This window comes from Macrosteles quadrilineatus, unplaced genomic scaffold (genome assembly GCF_028750875.1).
Source record: "Macrosteles quadrilineatus isolate MER2022 unplaced genomic scaffold, UCM_ALF_1.0 Scaffold_3__2_contigs__length_128488019, whole genome shotgun sequence".
Lineage (NCBI taxonomy): Eukaryota > Metazoa > Arthropoda > Insecta > Hemiptera > Cicadellidae > Macrosteles > Macrosteles quadrilineatus.
Window position 1 is genome coordinate 65,818,908 of NW_026542596.1, and position 24,110 is coordinate 65,843,017.

Here is a 24,110-nt window from a genome sequence, read left to right on the forward strand (position 1 = left end):
GCAACTCACGCCCAAAGTGCGTAATCAAAGACGCACGAGTATAAAAGGACACATAAGGAAACCGTACAATTTATTTCTAGAGGTTAAGTACTTTATCAAACCACGACATCTCGGGACGGAGGAGCACAGGTTGGCCAACTTGGTGACGTAAAAATATGGCAACAGCTGGTAGACTCAAATAGTTGTCCTTTAGCCGAGACGCGAGCGCATTTCTCGCTCAAAAATAGCGCGGCTGGCGTTAGCACCGGCCCCGCCACTGGCACTGGCACACAGCACTGGTATATGGTATATAGCACCGGCCCCGCCACTGGCACTGGCACACAGCACTGGTATATGGTATATAGCACCGGCCCCGCCATTGGCACTGGCACACAGCACCGGGATATGGCACTGGCACTGGCACTGGCACTGGCACTGGCACTGGCACACAGCACCGGGATATGGCACTGGCACTGGCACTGGCCCTGTCACTTGCACACAGCATTGGTATATGGCACTGGTTCACTGGTTTAGATCAGGCTGGGTTTCACGGTAAAATGTCATAGTAGTATACATCCAGAGATAGAGAAACTAGTGGTTGTACGCCAAAGCGTCGATGTGAAATGATATTCAGAAGGTATATCTAAAAAAAACCGACAAGTACTAAATAAAATAGACCAATGCCTATTCTGATTTGGGTAGAAATCTTTAACTCTCACCTTGTCAAACAAAAATGAATCTAATGACACCTGCTTCATACAAAACTATTTCACAATTTTGATTCGTAAGGCACTCCGAGCTATCATACTTTTTCGGTTTAACTATTTATGCAGATGCAGCGACACTATTCATTCGCTTTCGATCTTCGTATTGTTAAATATGTTTGAAACATTTTAAGACACTTTAAATTGATTTTAGACATCTCACGTGATCGTTTTGATTTAAAATAAACCGTGGTGGGATTAATAAAAAATCTCCGAAGGTTTTTAGAGTATATCTAATTTTTTCTATGAAAAAAAAAACTGCGGATAAAGGATATCTTAACACTTTACCCACTCCTGAGGAGATTTTTGTGATAAATGTTTACCACGTAAAATAGCATCGTCTCCGTAGACCTCTACAGACCAACTAGTTTCCAGCATGTCCAAGACAAATCAAATTTCACTTTTCAAATTCCCTTATCTGAAGGGCAAATAAGACTATCGTGTCTAGCGCGGCACAGATTTACAACATGGAATGCTCTTATTTATCTTGCCTCCTATAAATTTATTGATATCTGTTATCAGCTGTATATTTCCTAGATGAAAAGGCATCTTGATAACATGTGATTTATAGAACATTTCAATGTACAGTTCACAACTCGATGAAATGTTTTGTAACACTAACACTGTAAGTGAAAATTACTTCTCTTGATTAGAAGGGGTTAGATATTCAATGAGTAGTATTTTGCCTTAAGTACTAAATATAACTTAACCTCAAGGAATGGATTTCAGCGTGACAACAAATTTAGTTAATTATTTCCAATCATCGAGATAAATAATGGAGTTGATTAGAAATACCGGAGGGACTTTTGGGGTTTTCACTTTACTTATTGTTATGGTACAAACTCATCCCTAACTCCTCTAGGTCCCCTTCCCCTCCCACTAATGACGAACCCCCCGATTTGTTCACTAATATTGAATCACTAATTAAAATTATTTAATTCAGCTTGTTAGTTTATGTCATACCAGTATGGATTTTAAAAGGCTCAAAATGCGTGGCACTTCTAAAAACTAAACCATCGAAGGAAAGATCCAATTACATACAGTGAACATTATTCATTATTTTACAGTTCTAATTTATATAGTAATTAGGTAAGCCGATAATTTAAAACACTGTTTACAAATCAAATTCACTTTTTAAATTAATGGAATGTTCAATAGCAGTATATTTAAGTAAAAGTACTGGATAAGGGTAAATTTTTGGAATTGTACTACTTCAGAAAATTAAATCTACAACAAAATGTGTTGTTTGACACAAAAAGGTTTAAATTTATACTTGACTATTGTTTCAAAATTATACATTAACACAGAGAAATTTCCTTTCCCAAAAATGATCAAACCCTTTAACAATTTTGGATGCAAAAAAACCATCTACTTAAAACCAATCAATCTAATAATTAAATCATGCAGAGTCAACCTTTCCCGCAAAACCAACCCTTGTAAAAGAAAATACGTGCAACAAATGGCTGATATTTGAATTCAAACTATCTGTTCTCGAATTATGAGCCGAAAATGCGAACAGATTCCAGGTATAAAAAATTTGCCAGTCTTGAGTGTTCACCAAAGACACCCCTGGCTTGTTGGCTACGGTGTTCTAGATAGTGAGAGATGCTTCGGCACCTTCAGGTACGTAGAGCAAGTAAACACTTTGTCAACCCCTTTACAAATTATAGTAACACACATCCATTCACTCTGGGGGAGTTTGAACTTCAAGTATGTAAACTACAGGATTGGTTTAGAATGGATTTCAGTGGAGGTAGTTCTGCAATACAGGGTTCGTCTCCGTCTAATAGACAATATATTCGTTTTTTTTTTTCAAAATAGGAGGATCTGCAGCTTTAGATGGGTACAGAACCCCCGAATCAAGGCAAGGTAGTATTGAGCATATTCCTCAAGGACAGAAGCTTTAACTTCTTCGCGTCCACCAACAATGATATTAAATTTTAAGCAAAATATTGATATCTACGATTAAAATTGAAGTTGTACAAAATCTAACTTGAAACTCAGCTTGAATTTACACAGAAAATTAATTCAGGGGCGTAACAAAAAGTGTTTTAACCTCTACAACTTCATACTGACTACACGTACATTTGAATTTTGCTCGTAAACTAAACGAACATGACAACAAAGTTTCTAGTCTCAACAAAGTTGGCAAGTATGAAAATAAACGGGAAGTTTAGCTTTGAACCAGATTGTGTCTTGTGTCGAAATGACTCCCGCTTCCCGGGCCAGTCCACCGCGCCAAAATATGCACATTTTGGCGCGTCTGCAAGTTTTGTTTACAACTGCTCAGCTCCGCAAGATGCTTCGTTGCCTTGTTCGGTCGTTTAGTTTGATAAAATCACTAGATGAAGGATTCGGGCTTTTAGCATCATATTTAACGACATGATTTGAAATTATGTAGACCACCGCCTGCAGTGGCAATAGACAATGGTGACTAGTCGGAAAATATTGAATCTGGCTTCATAGTAATGCTTATGGTTCAATTTAAAATCTGGACTGTTTGAACAAGATTAAAAGGTGGTATTTTCAAGTGGTAGTTCGTAAAAGGGTTTAAGCAGTGGGAAATGTTAATGTTCCATTTTCCTTTCGTTAATGACTAGGAAAAAGTTATTCTCTGAAGGCATTGATATTGTTGAATATAAATTTCAATCCGACGGGTCGTGTAATAATTTGTGGTTTTAGTATACGACTAAACGTATAATAGTGAGGTTGATTCATACTCCTTAAGGTAGTAAGAACATTGTTTCTTTTATTTTATATCAAGATAAAATTTTCTATCGTAATGGAAAATCACACTTGTGCTTGATCAAAATTGTTGCAAGTTCAATGAAAACTGTGCTTCATCTAAGCGAAAACGAACTTTACCTTAAGTTGTTACACAAATCGCCCAAGAACGCCGTCACTAAACGAAATGGTTAACCCCAAGCCAAATATCTGAAGTCACTAAAAATCCACTAAAACTAACAGTCGTATAAGAAAATCCACAACTAACAAATTATAAGGAACGCCACAAAAAGGAAACAATATGAATAAAATAACAATAAAAGAACAGAATGTGCATTACAGATGGTTAAGTCCGGAGACAGGGTCTCTGTCTCGATATCTACTGTGATTCACACTTTTGATTAATCCACGAAATAATTAGAATCTAAGCCTACAAGCTGTCGGCAAACCACACCAAACCATCGCAGGGCGGCCACCCGCCCCCGTCCACCACTATCCCTTGTTTGTAGTGTAAAGTGTAGTTTGTGTAAGTGAAATATAGGTCTATCAGACTGTTGTTGAGATACAGAGGTTGTTAACATGTTGAAAAAATCAACCTTAGAGAGTATTTACAGATACAAATTTAGTATGAAAATTGTTAGCTCATCTACGTATAGTTTAGATTTCAAATACATTAACTATTATTCAACATGTACTAAGAAGTAAATATTGAGATGATGAGTATTAAGAAAGCATCAGCGTATCATTTCTTATATGACCTGATTGCTCTTGATGCACAATTAGATATGACCGGTATTCCACTTTAAATCGCTATTAGATTTCAATATTCCACAGGAAAATTGTTTTATTTCAATCATTAAGTAATAATATTGCACTATAAATTAATTGACTAAATTCGCAAGACAAATATGCCTATTCCATGATATTTGGTTTGGCTTACCACCTTCAACGTTTTATTTCATAGATATGTAAAAAATAGTATTAAGGTTCTATAACACAAGTAAATAGATTTAGTTTCAAAACTACTGAAATAAAAAAGTCGTTACCGATGAACCCCATATTTCCAGTGGTAAATAATCGAAGGAAAGACAATATAAGTGATAACCGTACACATGTGCTTTATCATTGTCGTGACGGCATCAGAAGTAAATCAATACCAAAGTCACGGCAATTAAACACGTCTTATGGTTGGAAACAATAGAATCTGTTATTTGTTAGATTATTAACATGATATGCTTGAGAATACTCTACGCTCTTGGTCTTTAGTAAAAGGTTTTTACAAGACATTTACGCTCTTGTTCTTTAGTAAAAGGTTTTTACAAGACATTTACCCTTTTAGTCTTAAGTAAAAGGTTTTTACAAGACATTTATCCTCTTGGTCCTAAGTAAAAGGTTTTTACAAGACATTTACGCTCTTGTTCTTTAGTAAAAGGTTTTTACAAGACATTTACCCTTTTAGTCTTAAGTAAAAGGTTTTTACAAGACATTTACGCTCTTGTTCTTTAGTAAAAGGTTTGTACAAGACATTTAAGCTCTTGGTCTTAAAAATAGTCTTACATTTTGTGTGGTTGAGATTATCCTATACTTGGGGAAATTATTGGAAAAGGAAAAATCTGGAATCACCTAACTTGTATTTACCAAATGAATGAAATTAAGTTCTAATACGTTGGTCTAGCATTAAAGGAAATGCAGCATACTACGAAATAATAAAGAAATATTTTGCCACGCAAACCGAGATAAAAATGTCAAAACCTTTATTGCAAACATTGTTAAGTTATCACGAATTTCTTTCTAGAATAAACACCGATGATTGTTCGTCAAATAGTGGTCCAACTATGCTATGACCCCATAGGCTATCGGCAAGTAATATCTGGCAGTGAATATAACGACAGCTGCCATTTAATAAATCATAGTGGTAGTCGCGAGTTTATTAAGGGTGAACAAAGCACGTACTAGTGGTGAGCAGGGGGGGAGGGGGTACTAGACGTGCTGTAGGGGTCCGGTATATTGGGAGGGTAACTCACCCTCAGAGTGCGTTTATTGTTTAACATCCCTGTTGTGTGGCAAGCGACATAATTACGTCAGGTGAATTTGGGAAAATCATTTTTATAAGGATAGCATAACATGTCCTACCCAAAATCAAAAGGGAGGAGGACATCTCAAAAACAACAACTTGTAAAAACTTGTAGGCCTACTTTTCCGGTATTTAAAGTAAAAAGAAAGACCAATCTTGCTAAAGTACAGTTTGAGGCCATATAACATTTTAAATCAAGCTATCTACATGTAGATCAAATAAACAATTTTTACTCCTGCAGGTCTACTATCTTTTAATATTCCATGTTTTGTTCGTTTGTTTTTGTCTATTCGCAGTTTTGTCACCTGTATTGGGGTTATACTGGAACGGTGAATGTAAACAAGTTTCTAGATTAGGGAAAATTTTGTGTAATTAGCGATGAATTAGGCTTAATTAAGAGGCATTATGTGGAAACCATTACTGTCCAACTTAAGGGTGAACTACGCAACATAATTAAGAGAGAATAATAATTATTGATTTAAAAAACAATGAACCTCACTCGAATTCTACCGATGACAAGCTTAAAATGCATAAATATATTTATAATCGCTTAACTCCAATTGAAGTTCAACGCTACATAACATTGTGGTCGTTGGGTACAACATTAAAAAGTATACTATGTTAAAAAACAAAAACCTTACTACGTAAAACGAGATCAATCAAGAAACTCTATACATACTTTAAACAAAGATATGTTAAACAGAAAAACAACTACAAACAATTGAATAGATAAAGTAATTTTAAGAAGAAACTGGACAAAAAAATAGGTTTTTTGTTATAAAAGCAAGACTAATTAAATTGTTGAATGTAATTAATGTTAATGTTGTATTAATGCTAATTGTAATTTATCAGCGATTTATGATTAATGTTTCGAGCAAAGATGAAAGAGAGTATATCTCCGTCTACTCAATGTCCATGTTGAAATATGGGGTCCGTGAGATGATTTGAAATAATTACCACAACCGTGAGATACTTTTTTTAAAAAAAATCCCCACATCATATGATGTTATCCCTATTTTCTTTACTTTATTGGCGATTGAAAGGATTTTATGCATCCTCACAGTTATCTATGAGGAATTGTGTTATTGATAATTTGCATTGTAAATAAGGACGTAAAGGGTTCTTTGCCCAGAGTATAGCTTCCGAAAACGCCAAGCATAGATGAAGTAATATAAAGCGCCAAGTTAATACTTTTTCACAATAAATTCTCAATAACACTAAACCTCAAATTGATAAATATGCAACAATGCACAATCAGCTGATTGGCAATGAAATAAACAATACAAGGATTCCAAAATATGAGCTTGTTTTGCCGTAAACAGTATCTTATGGTAAAGTACTTGTATTTTGGTTGCGTAAAAACACTAAATACATTGTTATTTAATAACCCACGATAGTATAGAAATTTAGATTGAAAACATGCATTTTAACAGGTTTTTTTAAGAAATCAATTAATACCGCTGCTTGGATAGATTGTTGTGCGTAAATACTCATGTTGCCATCATTTCGTATTTTTGGAGAAGCTTTAATTACAAATACAATAGTTTTTACCTCTAGATAGCTTTTGGATACCATAATGTGTTAAACTATTAGTTTATCAGACTGTTGAACTATTCTTTTTCTTTTCAACCTATGAATAATTTATACCAATTAGAAACCTTGTACACAACATGTGAGCATGTAAAGTATCGACAGATATTACTGTGTAGTGTGTGTTATTGTGTATGTTCGTAAGTGGCAGACAGGACGAGGGCCCCCGCGAAGTGAGTTCCTCTATACAGATATGTAAGAACAACCAAACCCAACCAATACCGATAGATTCACAGCAAACGTGCACTCTGCGCGCAAACTGCAAAACAAACACACACACGACACTAACACTGTTTCCTTCGAAAGGTAGATACCCTCAAGTCCCTGTAGATACCCAGCAGCTAGTCACCCAATTGTCCGGCCGGCGTTCGCTACATAACAGAGTATACTTCAATAATCGTCTTCACAACAGATGGATTGGGCATGCACGAAATCGCGGTTAAGTGTACACTTAAATTATGATTTTTTTTTATTTACTGAATTGTTTACTTTTGTGGTTTTGAAATTTGTAATTTTTGAAAGCAATTCAACTTGATTGAACAAAGTATTTTCAATGCTTTGGAGTTAATCCTGTGTACGTAGAACTATTTGCCCCAGTGGTACGTTGTACTCACCCGTACTGACTCTGCAACACAGTGGGGTAGGTTGTCCTTATTCCGGGGAATTGGAAACCTGCAACAAAAAAAGTTTATAGTTTTAAGGGACAAAATAATCACAAAGAGTTTAATTTCAATACAAGGTCTATTACTTTTCAATTACAGTAAGGAATATTTCAAAACTCATAGAATTTTTTGAGGTCAAGCCTTCAATTTAAAGTTTATCACAGCGTACACCACCTGACGATGTGTGTGATAAGGTACTCCCAAAATAGTATATTTCATAACAAGAGTAGAAAGTGAGTCACATATTTGAGACCATGTGTTTATCGATCATTTGGTCGAGAATATGTAAAGACCCACTTTCACTCGTGTTTTGAACGTTACTTTTCGCTACACTACAAAGACTAATTATTATTTTTCTAATTAAAACAGACATTTAGTATTTCTTTATTACAATTAGGAACATTTAAAAACTCATAGCATTTTTTTTTAGGTAAAGCCTTCAATTTAAAGTTAAAATTTACATTGTGCAGTTTTGGTTGTTGCAAAGTTAAATGGTTGATGAAACAAAAACAATTGTTTTGTTTGTTTACGTCCGCAAAAGACAAAAACTATAGTAAGCGTTACTTTTGCACAGTAGACATTCTTTTTGCTTAATAAACAATGTAACGATGAACAGGTTTCGCAGTGTATTCTTCAGGAAACTTATTTGATAAATTAGTTGGTTTATTTTTTGTGGGTCATTTGAATATTACAGGTATACGTTAATCAAGATTCATCATGTTTCAAGGTTTATTACAAAACAGATTATTGCGCATCTTGTTTCGCGATGTTTCACATAATTGAATTCTACCTCAACGCTTCTACAACGATAATTACAACTACAGTACTAGGCCTATAACCTAAAGTTTAGAGGCCCATATAACCTCAGTTACACATTTATACTAACTGCAAAACTACTGCAATGGTGAGTAACCGAATTGGTATGAGCAATAACTAATTGCCTGATTGTGTGTTGCTGTTAATTCAACACCTAACTTGATGACTTGATACTGTAGTTACGTTTGCCTTAGATGCAGTAAAGTGTTTATTGACTTCATATCCTAAACTTAAGTCGGTTTTCATCCCCTATGGCCCAATCCCAATCACATACGGAATATTTCTAAATCCACTCTTAATTGATTTGATAATTTCCCACCAGACGAGAATACTTCTGACCTGCAAGCTCCACAGTGACACGAAATCTGTTTCGATCTGAAAACCTCAAAGAACTTAAGCCCAACATTAATTTAAGACGATTAGCTGACGACACTATTAACTCCAGCGATAAACGATGTTTGGTATTGCGTCCAAGCGCTGCCAAGCATCCAACCTTTACAAATTTGGACCAACCTTACAAATGAGCTACAGCGTGTTGGCACCGTGCTGTGATTTAGAGTAACCCAAGGAGCCGCGTGCAGCAAATTAATGCCGGAGATGATAATAATAAAGCCGGGAGAGCGGAGTGCTCTGCGCCGTATATGGGAAAGCGAGCGCTCAGCGCAGAGGCACAATTATTTCGGGGGACATTGTGAGTTGTGTCGCTCGGTGGAAATAGACCGGCTTCGGCGTGTTGCCAGGGGAGGTCCGGAGGTTGGAAATAAACTGTTGGCTCCAGTCTTGTCACCTATACGACCGTGGCGAGGTGAGAACTATCTAACTATCTCAGGACACCATCACTTCAGGCAGAATGTACCTTTGGTGGTGATATGTCTGAAAATGTATATCTCTATGTCTAGAAGTGTGAGAATCCGAAGGAGGGGAGTCTGAAATCGCATCTCCGAGACTCTAACCTCTGACGATAAGATCAGAGTAGAAATCTGACAAACTGCTTTTCTGTAGCCAGAAAGAGGTCAGGCAGCATTGACATCAGGAGTCAGGAAATGGGATAGGAAATGGAGATTACATTCACGATTGAGATACAATCGTTCTAAGTACACAAACCGTATGGCCATCACAGCTGTCTACATATAATTTACCACATGAACACGTGAAATTCAAAACGCTGATGTATGTCATCAAAGCGACAAGTTGGAAGCTCACGAACGTTCATGGCGAATCTTACACTATCATCGTTTCGTGTTTACACACTGAAATCGATTATACAGGAGCCTGAACTAAATTTAAATTTATGACATTGGATAATAAATTGTGGCGTTTACTACATAGACAAGGTACTTTTGGTAGCACCATAGACAAAGGTAGCACGAAACATGACCAGGGTAACAAATTTAGCTATTCTCATTATCAAACATGTTTTACTGCTATTCCATAAAAACTGTTTTTATTCCAATACTGCTATTGGCATAATTTTTGTTACCGAAGAAAAATATACATGCAATCTAAATCACATATCGATTTAATCATATTTAAACAATTGAACTCCCACGAAGATATTGGAACCCCGCGCCGACGTCACACACATAGAAGCGCAATAAATCCCGCACAACAATGCGCGGTTTAATCAGAACAGTCACGTGACGGGAAACGCACAAACGCGTGCAGCGACGTACGCACGCGCGTGAGCGACACACGCGCAGACACCATGTGTGCGGGGGGCGGCCTCCCTGGTCACATCTGTCCCAGCTCCACGGTGAGTTAGCGCCGCCCAGTCTGGCCAACCTTTGTCACAAAGAGACAATAAAACATATCTGCTAGTGATAAGACTATAGAGAATATTGATCGATTAAATTGGACAGTCATCGCAGATATGTACACGGGCCGGGCGGAAAAATTACTAAAGGTGCAACAATGGACAAGTCGTTATTCTTGTTATTATTTATTCATTTACCAAGATAAAATTGAAATGAGTAAAGGCACAGTCACATAGAAGTAATATACTTCTCTGTAGTGAAAAGTAATAGTTGATATGAATGCATCAGAATGAGACGAGAGATAAGACCATTGTTGAGGTCGGCTCATTTCATTAATCAGAACCATATCAATCCTGATAATTATGGAAAGCTGGTTCCAGCTTCAAAGCACCAAAGAGAATGACACTTTTCAAGGATAACCCAACGATGTAAGAATCGCCAGAAACGTAATGATGAACAGTCAATACCTTATGAATCAACTTAAAGTACCTTATGAATCAACTTACAGTAAGTTATACCAGATTTCAAATAAATTATATCTCAAATAAAATAGCAATATATTGCAATATTCTTGGTTATTTGTATTATTTTCTGACCTAATGACTTATGACGACCCAGATGGTAATGGCTGGAAGCTTTTAAATGTCCAACTTTAATTTTTATTCTATTCTCCTTAGTTAGTTTCCAGCAAATTTTCTAATAGATAAAAATCAAAGGTACTGTAATGTGACAGCACTTTAAAACGTAGACCTTTCTCTTGCATCCTCCCACCATGGCCACATGGTGTTAGTGTATGGTTTACAGCGCATGTGTGTGCGTGTATGCGCGTGCGGTGGTCAGTACAGCACACAACATATGCGGGTACAGGGGGCACCGAGCCACCTGTCTACAAAACCAGCCATGCGCATTGTACCGCTAAAACTACCCGCCACCGACACCCGCCAAAACTTGCCCACCAATTCATTTTCCTACAGTTACCTAACAATGTACATGTTCTCTCACTGATTTGAGAAAGCAAAGTGGCCAATTCGCTCATCAGTGAGACAATGTTAACATTGTCTCACTCTAATTACTTTGTCTCACTCCAGATTTGCAACGAGAAAGCACGAAATAGTGAGCGCGTAACATGCAGGCAACGTCGTATGCGCGCGAAATACGTTGGCAGCACTGGCTGTAAATCAGCTGGTCAGCTGTTGTACTGTTGTATTTGTCACTTCACATTATAGGCCCCTGAATATATGGTTTGACCTAGAAATAATTAGAACACAAATGAAACCATTGTTGTTAGATAGTGAAAAGTATTGTGAATAACATATCAAAAGTCTCCAAAAATATCTTTGATGGAACACCACCATTTTTCCAAAATGGCGGCCAAATCCAGTAGTTTTTTGCTTTTTATTGAAATTCTGACTTTCCAGACAATATTGGTTAAAAGTCACAAATACATTTTATTTTCCTTATGAAATTACCTTTAAGATGATACCAAATACATGTACCTACAACCAAAAATAATCCCCGCAGAATTAATTAAATAATTCAAATAATTTTTATAAATAATTTAACTAAAAAAAAACCAGACCCAGGGATCGTATAAAAATTTGCAAGTAAACGTTTTATGGTTTTATTTTTATTGATGTGGTGTGCAGAGTGACATACCAAAAGTTGCGAAAAATCGGTCCATGGGAAACCCCTAAATTAATTACTGTATATAAAATGGCGGCTTTTCCCAATATTGGACAAATTTTGAAAAAAAAAAATATTCCGAATGCTTTTTTGTACATTTTCCAGATATTGACTTGGGACCACCACCGATATTTATTGGATGGTCCGTATTTAATTTCGATAGGGGATGCTTTTTGAACCACCATCTTGGATCTGCCATATTGGATATAAATATTATTTAATGTAATAATAGTGTTGTGACACATCACTATGAACTAGATTTCCACGCTGATTTCAGTGCTCAAATCCGTTTTTAAAGAGTTATTTTTTATTTTAAGACATATAAAAATGAAAACTCTCCTCCATACATTGCTTATGGAAGTTTCGTACTTTGACCATTTAAAAACACATTGAAAACTACGACAGCCTAAGGGAGTACCATCAGATTCAAGTATGGCGTGGAAATAGTTCACTGATGGTGCATAAATATACCCTTTTTGAGACACACATGCCACCAGCACTACCTTCTCAATCTAAAGCTCATCCACTGAAAATATCATTCTGGTTGTGGCAGTAAGTGTAAATGCCAAAAGAGGGGTGATGATAAAAAAATGGTATATGTAATTTTTTTCAATACTAAATGTAAACTTACGTATTTAATCAAATTTAGTGCATTCAACGTAGATTTTTACTTATAAATAACTGTAACTGTGTAACTTGAAAATTATATTTAGATAAATATAGGATATGGCCTTTAAAACATTGCAACACAAATTTTATGGTTTTATTTTGTAGTGTTTTGCAGAGTGAAAACGGGAAAAACTCCTTATAGCTATTCGTTAAAGTATTGACTTATATTTTAGCTATGGATTCCTTATTGGGAATTATTTAGAATTGGGGATATATGTCTTTAACTAAAGACAAATTTCTAAATATCAATATTTTAATGTTAATTGAAGGTAGGCCTTACTTACATGATCCGTTTTAAATTTATGAGGTGTCAATTAATGATCAATAAACTTAAAGCCAAACATTTACTGAGTACTTTGATTCCAGAACGAACTTGTTGACATATTAACAACCCGAGATATAAATCTTTTAACAAAATGTGATTTAAATAAAGGGTAATTTAATATTGTGTTGGGGTTTGTACCTCGTAGACAAATAGTCTGTTTTAACTATAAATAGCTAAAAAGGAAGCTCATACATCACTGAATATTTTAAGGCTAGAACGAACTTCAAGCATCAATAAGACCTGGAGAAAAATAATCTAAACACATTTTCAAAGTACGATACGTCCATAAGTAATGTATAGGGGAGAGTTTTCGTTTTAATATATCTTAAGAAACAAAAAACTGATTTAAAAATGGATTTAAGCATTGAAATCAGCGTGGAAATCTAGTTCATAGTGATGTGTCACAACACTATAATTACATTAAAAATATTTATATCCAATATGGCGGATCCAAGATGGCGGCCAAAAACGCGTTCCCTATCGAAATGAAGTACTGACTACCCAATAAATATTGGTGGTGATCCTAACTTAATATCTCGAAACAATTTGCAAAAAATCATGTTGTATCTTTTTAAACATTTGTCCAATGATGGGAAAAGCCGCCATCTTTTATCACATTTCACAGGTTTCCCGAGGACTGATTTTTGGCAACTTTTAGTATGTCACTCTGCACACCCAACAATAAAAATAAAGCCGTAAAACGTTTCCTTGCAATTTTTTACACGAATCCTATGTCAGAAATTTGTGTTTGCTTGGACTATTACGTTAACTTATAAAAAATATTATTATTTGAAATATTTTATTATTTCTACGGGGATTATTTTTGGTTGTAGGTACATGTATTTGGTATTATTTTAAAGGTAATTTCAGGAGGAAAATAAAATGTATTTGTGACATTTCACCAATATTGACTGGAAAGTCAGAATTTCAATAAAAAGCAAAAAACTACTGGATTTGGCCGCCATTTTGGAAAAATGGTGGTGTTCCACAAAAGATATTTTTGGAGACTTTTGATATGTTATTCACAATACCCTTCACTATCGAATAACAATGGTTTCATCTGTGTTCTAATTATTTCTAGGTTTTGCTATTTTTTTCTTATTTTAAAGCGCCTATTAAATGTTATATTAAAAGTTCACTTCTGTGTAAAAATAGGTTATGTTTCTTCACCAATTTATTTGTTTTATGATTATGGTAACTGTAGGAAAAGTATAATGTGCAACTCGAGTTCAAAGTACAATTGCCTCACTCGAGAAACCATTCCTCACTCGCCTACGGCTCGTGAGTAAGGATTTCTCTCGAGTGAGTCAATTGCTCACTTTTCTCACTAGTTGCACAAATAACTATACACTGTGAAACAACCGTTTGATTATACCCTGACAAGGCTCCGCTCCTAGGGGTCATTTGACGCTAACTTTTATGACAGTTCGTTTTGACGTTTAAACAAAATTGGTGTAGGTGCATAATTCATTTGTAATTGAAGGTGAATTTAACATGCCTACATCTAAAATAGACACTGCGAAAAAATCTGATGCACTGAAAAGACGTCTGGGATGCACTGAAAAGACTTATGGTTTAAGGAGGGATACTAATGTTGAAATACTAATGTAGGATACTGTACTAGTAATCATGTTAGAAACACTACCTAGAAACAGGAGAAACATCTACGTAAGATAAGTGAATCTTAAACAAGAAAAAATAAAGCAATAAATATCGAAATTTAATACCTGGCGATAAAACCCCCCACTTGGAAAACAACAAAACACAATTAAAACACGGATGGAACGAAGAGCTATTAATCAAGGGTAAAGTGGGAGAGAGAGAGTATGAGAGGGGGGTGGGGTTGTTGGGTTTGTATGTAGGAAATGAAGCTCTAACATCAACAACAGGTGGCGAAGTGAACGCAGAACACGCCATCCGGTCATAGCGTTATCACTGCTATCTGTTATCAATCAATATCTGGCGCTGCGGAAACGCGGGAAACGTCACCAAATTGGCGGGAACTCCAACACGAGATTGAACGTCCGCATGTAACTAGGCGGCGTGAGGAGTAATTAGTTTTTTATTTTGAAATCATTCTTAACTAGAACCACTGTTGTTCAAAAGTCTCATCTTTTCCCATATCTAGGCTACCTGACACATTATAAATATGTTGCACATAGGTACATACAGTAAATGAAGGATTCCCACTAGTAGAAATATGGTTACAGCCTTCGAGTAACAATTTTATTGTAAAGAACTTTGTAGGTGTACATTTACAGCATTTCTGGATGTATTCCACATTTCGCAAACAATAAAGGATTCTGTTTTATAGTGTCAATTTACAATTTGTTTATATTTTTTTTATTTTTTTACAGTTCTCCTTATTATTAATTATATTTAAATGTACATGCAGTGAAAATGGATGAGTGGGTACCTACGTAATGTAACCACTGGCCACAATCATGGCATTACAGAAACCATACAATCTTATCGTATAGTAAAATAAATTACATTTGTCAAACGTAGAACAAATTATGTATGCTTGAAAAATAGCACACATTCAATGGAATATATATAAATGCAAATAAAAGCAATTATCAGTTTACATTAACCCTTAACATCGTAGACAAAGTTACATTTTAATAAGAAAGCTTCCCAGTAAAAGATTTGTTATTTATAATTGCCATGTTAACAACCTTTATCCGGGCCTCGTATCACAATGAGATAGCGAGTTGTGTTATTGTAAATCAAACTGATAAACAGATTTATTGAACTGATACATCAGCAACCTTGTAATGGACTACAGTCTGTCTCGAACTCGAACTAGTCTTTCGGAAAGAAACACTGTTTCTCCAAACCATCTGCAGGGACGAATCAAGCAAAGAATTAAATTTGTTCTTCTTTCCGTTTCCTAGAGCAAGTATAACTAAAGCTTGGCTAAATCAAAATCAATTACAAATTTATAATTGTAAAGTCTATATGCGATGCCCACACAAATACGCTGCAAACCAACTGATTGCATCACCCGATTACAATAGCCAATATTATTTTAGCAGTATTGCTAAACTTTGCACAAATAGTTTTATGATTGTTGAGAAAAGAATGACTTATTTCCTGAAAGCATATGTACAAGGAAAAGTCAATACATCAAAATGCTTAGCCTAAAATACATCAAAAAGCTTGCAACACACCATGCAAAGAAAACAAAAATCACACTAGGCACACATTGACAAAAAAACTTACTTGGCCAGGTAAGTATGTTTTTTAATCAATGTGTGCCTAGTGTTATTTTTGTTTTCTGAATTTTTTTGTTTTTGTTTTCGTTGTGTTGACATGAAACCGGAAAAAACACGAGGTAGAATTATTATTTAAAAGTAACGAGGATACATTTTTTTACAATTAATTAATGTAGTTATGTATGTGTAATTTTGCAGGTTTTTATATTTTTGTCATTTTAGTTCACAAGTAGCTTTAACACCTATCAATTATTGCTTGGTGAAGCGTATAGGATTGCATAATTGAAATCAAATATTTACTAGCGTGGTATATTTTATCCCTTCAAATATAACTCTTCCACAACTACTTGGTTTGTTCAGACTATGGTAAGAAAGTTTTTTACAAAACCCATTTACATTTAAGGGCCTTATGCAATACTTCCATCAAATGACCAAGGGTCGGTAGCCTGGACATCGATTGGTTGTTTGAAAGTGGTAAAAACTAGTGAGGAAGCAATAGAAACGCGGGAAGCCCTGCTACCCTAGTACATTGAACAGGGGTGCTTATAGTGGGCATCTTGAATCCTACACTGGGTTTGTTGTTACTTGGTGGTTGAAGCAATGGGGCTGCTCTGTTAAATTGTACGTGTATGCTATCAACACGAGGTCAATTATTACCTAGCGCTGAACAGAAACAGCAAAGTGGCGTCTTGGGAATACACTTCACTGTATTTGGTGGTTGAAACAACAGTACTGCTATTCAACATCGTACAGAACTGCTAAATAGTGGTATTGTTAAACATCGGTGTTTCTTGTTACTTATGGATATGCTCTTGTACATTGTTTATAGTAGCGGCTTGGTAAAACACTACACAGGGTTTATTGATAATTAGGGATTGTAACAATAACGCTGCCATAATTCGTTGGGAAGGGACTCTCATTGGAGTATTTTGGTTACAACAACTATGTTTATTGGAACTTAGTGGTCAAAGTACATTACCGCACTTCTTTATTGAGCATCTCGTTTTGGTGAATGTTATTTGAGCTTTGTACATCGAGTGCGTTTCTCTATTCAACTCTCCAACAAAGGATGAAGTACATTGAGCCCTAAAGCTAGGCGCCCACCGGGCAACTCAGCGGGTGACGCGGCGCGGCGCGGCACGGCGCGACGCGGAGAAAAACTTCCGTCCGCTTCTCCAGGGTTCGCGCCCACCAAGCAACTCTAGCGGAAGCGCGGGGCAGCGCTGAGAATTATTCTTTTGGAGGGGATGCACAGTGCACTTCGATTCGGACCCGAACACTCCCGAAGGGCTCACGATACTTTCCGAAAACACCCGAATGAGCGGCAGACGAGGGGCAGACGCCGTTTCCGTGCCTCTACCCCGCGCCCACCAGGCAACTCAACGGAGGCGCCGCAACACGAGAGGAAGAAATTCTCCACCGAATTCTCACTGCCGGATTCGAGAAGAAGTTTTTTTTTCCGCGCCGCGTTGCGCCACCCGCTGGGTTGCTAGGTGGGCGTCAGTTCATAAGATAACATGGCACGGATACGTGGCAACTTTTTTCCACGGCGTCGCGCCGCGCCGCGCCGCGCCGCGTCACCCGCTGAGTTGCCCGGTGGGCGCCTAGCTTAATAGTTACCAGTCCAGATGACGACTGATATTTTATATTTAGCAGTTTATTTTTGCGTTTTACAGCTCTTAACACAAACATCTGAGTGCCATCAACTTGGCCGACCGCACCACTTTAAACCACAAGTCACTATTTCAGGCCTGTTTTATGGGGCTATTATCAAAATTTACTAACAAGAGAAATATTAGTCAAATAATAGCTTATGTTTAGGTGGTGTAGGGTTACAGCGCAGAAAAATAAATGCAATAAAAATATAAACGAATCTTATCTTAAACAGATGTATGCAGTTGAATTGAAGGTTTCATGGGAACTAAGTAAGTTTGCACAAATTTTCAATGCTATTTCGGTGTTTATTGCTTGCATTCCAAGCTTCGTAAACAGTTGATATGGTTTTACGCAAAACATAACTGACCCAAAGTCCAAAGTCACGTTTATAAACTTTCTAGTCCTGAATATAATTTATTAATCATCATGCAATCTTGGGTTTGTACAATTTCTAGTTGTGTCCTTACTGGTATATGTTCTTTCCTATGAATTAAATGATATCCTGTAAGTATGGGGAGTGTTTTTTCCAGACAAGAGGATGATAACTATCCGACGTTTCAAGTCTGCAGTAACATCTTCAAGGCGATTTTTGCTCCGGATAACCACAACAAACAACGACCACAGAATTAAAATTTTAATTCTGTGGTCGCTGACAAACCAACAAGACACTGCACTCTTTAATTCCGTGAGTCGCGTATCAAACCCATCCTCGGTAGGATGTTGTTTCTCCGGGGAGAAAAGAGACAATTTCCACAGAAATAAAAATGTTTCTCAAAATACCAATACCTCACAGGAATTTCAACCTTCACGTGGGAATATGAGTTGAAACCTCGGACATGAGAAATCACGATCGCCAGGATATGATATGATCCGGCGCATGCGCATCCCACGCCCACCTGGACTAGGGATGTCCTGTGTTCCGGAAGTGAGCGAAGCTCTCGCGGATATCCGGGCCCGGGTGGTGCGGGTGGCACGAGCTACAGGGTACATGGACCTTGGAGGTGCAGGGTGGAAATGGTCGAGGGATACGGGTAGAAGTTAATCTGAGCATAGCGCTCTTGTATGGATGTGGAGTGGAGAGAAAACTAATGATCCAAACTGGATAAAATGTTGACTACATTTGACGTTCACCTACCCTATACTGGTAGTTCTCAGAATTCTGTACGTATTTGCAATGCATTTGAACCGTGATAGAAATCAAAATATTTTCAAAAATAATAATTTCCTGGCTTAAAATTTTTACCATACCATCCTATTAATTAATTATCGATAAAACCAATATGAAGGCTTTAGAGATACAATTTTAAGGGTTTAATAATTATTATATCTGAGTTAGTGCTCTAGAAGTAACAAAGTAAATTCGCGACTTCAATCAAAACGCATTTGATTATCAATTGAAATAACAATAATACATTACGAATATACTTTCGTAGAAAACAGTATTTACGTATTTCTATTTGCATTAGTAGGCTCGTTTAAAAACTGTTTTAAGGTTGTGGATATTTTTGCTTTGCTTTGTGTGGGAGGACAGTCCACGATCCACAAGGTTGGCAGCACTACTCCGAACAGCTGTGCAGTACAGTGAGTAAGTTACATCTGGCAGGTGTATAAACATTAGCACAGAGGCAGAATACACACTGGAATGCACTCCAACAATATTCTTGACGAAACAAATAATAGAAGTTGTAAGCTACTTTCGTGAAACGTAGCGAACAGAGAACTTGGTGAAATAGGAAATCGATACGGTTGGTTTTGTGAAGAATATTCGTACAAAAAGCAAGCGAACATTTAAGTAACTCCCTTACCATCGTCTGCAATGGGATTCGCCGATTTTTAAAGGATCTGCGACTGAAAAACAGACACAGCCAACTATTCATTTCCAGCTAGCCATCATATCGATTAGCCGGACACACGACATACACAGATAACAGCATGTCACACGCTAGGCTAATGCACAGTGCAGAGACTAATGGTACCAATCGATGGTCAGGCTGATAACGATGGGTAAAGCCGTAGGGGAGAGTTTTTGGTAAAACACCCTGAGTGTACATTACGACGTAGCGTACTCCATGACTGATAAGCTAGGATTAGAATGATTGGCCCGTATTACCAATCGATGGTCAGGCTGATAACGATGGGTAAAAGCTCATCGTAAAACACTCTGTAGAGTACGTGACGTTTTGAAGACAAGTCAATACTCTAGGATGGTGGTAGAACATGTACCCCCAACTGATGTTAGGGTTGATGTCGATGGGTAAAGGGGTGTGTGTTGGTAAAACACCCAATACTGTGGTAAACTGCTTGTTAATAGGTTACAATGGTGAAAAATCTGAGTTATGTGACCTGTGTATACAAATTTATGGTCACATGGTAATGATGAGGTTGAAGCCTAACGTAAAGGAGTGTTTTGATCAAAAAACTTAGAAGGTTATGTATTAGGTTTCTAGTGAATGCTAGGATTAACTAGGCTAACTGTGAAAAGCGACGAGATTGTAAGGTATATTATCACAGAGAATATACCATTTATTTATTTTGGTGGTCTATTATATGTGATGTTCATTGCAGTATACGTAGGGTATTGCCAAATACTGTTCAATAGAGTAATAATTAGCTCTCTCACAATGCACCAATGCCGCAATTCATTGTTGGCGATTGCGCCAGCACTACTACAGTAGTATACATTCAGTAGCAAAACAGAAAGAGTCATAAAGGTAAATTAATAATAATTTGGAAATAATTACAATATAACATCAACGAACTCCCTAAATAAATTCTAATCGAAATTATCAAAGATATTTTAATAACTAGATAACAAATATAAGACAAAGGACATTATATGCAATAATATAGGTTAATCACTTAAAAAACTGTTATATAGAAAAGTTCAGTACAATGCTATCAGTTGAATTGATTCCTTATCAATAACCAGGCAGGACGAAGGGAAACTAAACTGACGCAATACGATAAGGACAAAGAGAGGGACAAGAGACAAATCAGAATACAATATCGCAGAGTGGGCAATGTGGCGCGATAACTGATAAGCCACGCAACATTGATAACAGCGGCAACGTCGCGTCGCGTCGCCACACAGCTGATAATATTATAATTCGGACCAGTTTATAAATTGCATCGTTGTGGTAGAGCGACTTATTTTTTTGACCAACTATAAAAGATTGACTATTTTATTTTTTTAGGATTATGTCAATCTCCGGCCTTCAACGGTTCAGCCGTAAATTTTGGAATCCTTACTTTATTTTTTTGTGCGAAAGAGGTGCTATACTCTCTTTGGATAGTTCATGCTGTGTGTTTCTCATCACAGGGCAAACGTTTATAATAAACCATTAAATTGTAGAATAAAAAATCCAAAGAAATTAAACATCCCTAGACAACCGATCCCGGCTCGTTGTTTTTATGATTTTTGTTGGTTGGTTAATAACTGTAAGGAAATACTAAGCAGCTTTGTTCACCTCAGAAGAAAGCATTTGATTTCATTTCGGAGCGCTGCATATTTCAGAGGCGCTAGATGAAAAGGATAAGTTACTCCTGTTGTAGACTAACGTAAAATTATCTCAAATTATCTTTAGTCACAGCTCTTATGGGACAAATGGAACACCATGGAAAATTATGCAGAATACTGTAGTAACAAATCTTGATTTTTTCAATGCGATAATGAAAACTTACTTTCAGCACATTTAGGTGTGAAGTTGAAACAAGTAAAGTACTTGGCGACACGAAACGGAAGTGGCCACTTAAACAACCCGGGATGAATAACAGTGGCCGCTTCCGGTAAATGTCCACGGACTGCCGGACCATACGCAATGCCCACATGGTGTATTTGAAATGGTGGTGAAACCATTTAGGCTAACATTTTCTAATAACGTGGTCAAAAAGTCAACAAACTGATTTTTGAAGCACCAAACTCAGGCAAAGTTCCCATTGCCCATAATTGAATTCACTGGCCCTTAAAATGTACAAATTCTAAAACATCCGAATCGTTAAATCTCTTCGGAGGTGTTGCTTAAGCACTGGGGCCTAGGAAAATTGCTTCGGCCAAGAGTGCTACGGTAACTACTATCCTTTAGCTACTGTAGGCACTAACATATTGTTTGCTAATTTTTACGCAGGGCTTTTAAACGTGTATTTTTAAGGAACTATGGAGATAAAGGTATCACTGCGCATCTCTTTCCCAACGATACATGTCGACGATGTCTTCGCTGATTACAAGTCACATTAATACGCCAGACATCTAGTGTTTGACGCGTGTTCTGATAGTTTGGACTTACTGTTATTTTACTAACGACTAGGACGAGATAGTGATTTTAACGAGGGGATTAAAAGGCACCTGCTTAAAATTGGCATCAGCACAGACAATAGTCAGACAGCAGATCTTGTTCGCTTAAAAACCCAAAATCTGACATAAAATGGTTCCATAGTTTTTCCCCCAAATTGACACTGTACACGTAAATATAACTCCAAAGCATCAAATTATTTACTCTTATTCAGTTAACGAGATTACATATGAAGAGATGAAATATGCAAACGCTTAAAAATTCATTTAGGGTGTGACATGGGGTGACATCACGCGAGATGATACAGTATCTGATACGCCAATGAGATGGGAGGAAGAATGCTTTATCTATGTTAGCTTTAAAAAAGATAATCACAATTCACACTGTGATAGGTCAGGAAGAGGGTTTTAAAACTTTCAAGGATCAAGACTCAACATCTTAACAACTGGTCTTATTGGAAAAAGTTACCCAACCAACAACAGACGATTCCTTACAATAGGGTTTAAGTGTTAGAAACAATACCCATATAATTAAATTGTTTAAGGACTATTAGGAGAATTTTCCATCACTGGCTACTATCACGACTTTTCGATATCGTCTTCAGGTATGAGGAAACATGAACAAGATGTATGGGGTTTCGCACTCAATCTGGGCAGTGCCAAAAATCGCAATGCAATACAATTTTTTTAAGGAAAGAAATTTATGAGACGATCGGTTGGGTCAATTGACGATGTTTTATTGTCATACAAACCCTACTGCGAAGACTAAGAACGTAAACTAGAAGTCCTGCTTCTTGAAATCAAACATAAAATATCCAGAGCGTCTAAAAGCATAACATACCGATTGGTTTGAAATCATTATGCTAATTTGCAAAGCGTGTGAAGAGGACAAAATGGTTTGAAGGGGTTATAGATGGCTGGGGGGGGGGGGGGGTGAAAAGGAAGTAGATAGGAGCGGATATCTCCAGTGGAAGTATCGAATGTCGGATATCGCGCCAACATGAGGGGCGTCGCACGTGCCGGATAGTCTCCGCTCCCTGGATACTCCCTGGATACTACAGGGTTGTTACGAAAGAGTATCCACAAACTGTGAGTTGGCATGTACTCTAATCAACAGCTTGGCCAAATGAACCTCAATTAAACATGAAAAAATTATTACTACACTTATTTTCATAAGATTATCTAGCATGTTTTACCCAATGGTATTCTATTTCCCACGGGAAAGAATAGAAAAGAGCAAAGTTGTTTATTTAGGTTTTATTCAGCCAAGGTTTCACACGAGAGTGAGAGAAAGTGAATCTGTCAAGTTTTCCTTGATAATCCCTAAAGGTTCAAGTCACCAAGCGAAGATTTTACCTTCCCTTTTTTCGTATTATCCTTCTGTTTGTGTAAATTTTCAATATGCTTCCGGAGAAACAGATAATTGACTAAAACTATAGACTGTGATCAGATTAAAAGTTTGTTAACAAAACTAGTCCCAACCACGTCAGGACGCTGTCCATGGGAGATAAGACGGCCAAAGTATTTAAAAAATTCTCTATCATAGATATTATTTATTAATACACATACAAAAACCCATGTTACACCCTACTTTTGGAAAAAGCCCAAAGATATGTCACAAGTGAAACTTTTTAAAGTTCACAAAATACCTTTCGTATACAACAACGTAACCTTCGTAAACAAGCGCTATTAAAGAGGAATAAAAACGCGGGAAATGATAATGCCATGAACAGTGTAAAACCACTTTGACGAGTGTAAACGGCTTTTGGTCTAGTTTATCTTAAAAGCCGTAACAAGTTTAACCTTGGAGTAGCGGGCGTGCTACAGCATACGGCGAGTTCACCTAAATATGTACAATGCCAACTGACAATCTATACTCTATAGTCACGACCCTGGACTGAAACAGCT

General features: G+C 36.8%; 1 protein-coding gene across 3 annotated transcripts in view; it reads right to left on the minus strand.

Annotated features, from left to right (window-relative positions):
* Positions 1 to 24,110, minus strand: part of LOC128988788 (RNA-binding protein 24-like) — a 38,207-nt gene that overhangs the window by 13,204 nt on the left and 893 nt on the right. For 2 of the 3 annotated variants that reach the window (XM_054410426.1, XM_054410425.1), the window contains exon 2: positions 7,746 to 7,803. In XM_054410426.1, coding sequence (XP_054266401.1) covers positions 7,746 to 7,803 — 58 coding nt within the window. Of the gene's footprint in view, positions 1 to 7,745; positions 7,804 to 8,948; positions 9,111 to 24,110 lie in introns of those variants that run through there. The other variant, XM_054410427.1, reaches the window with a different exon arrangement.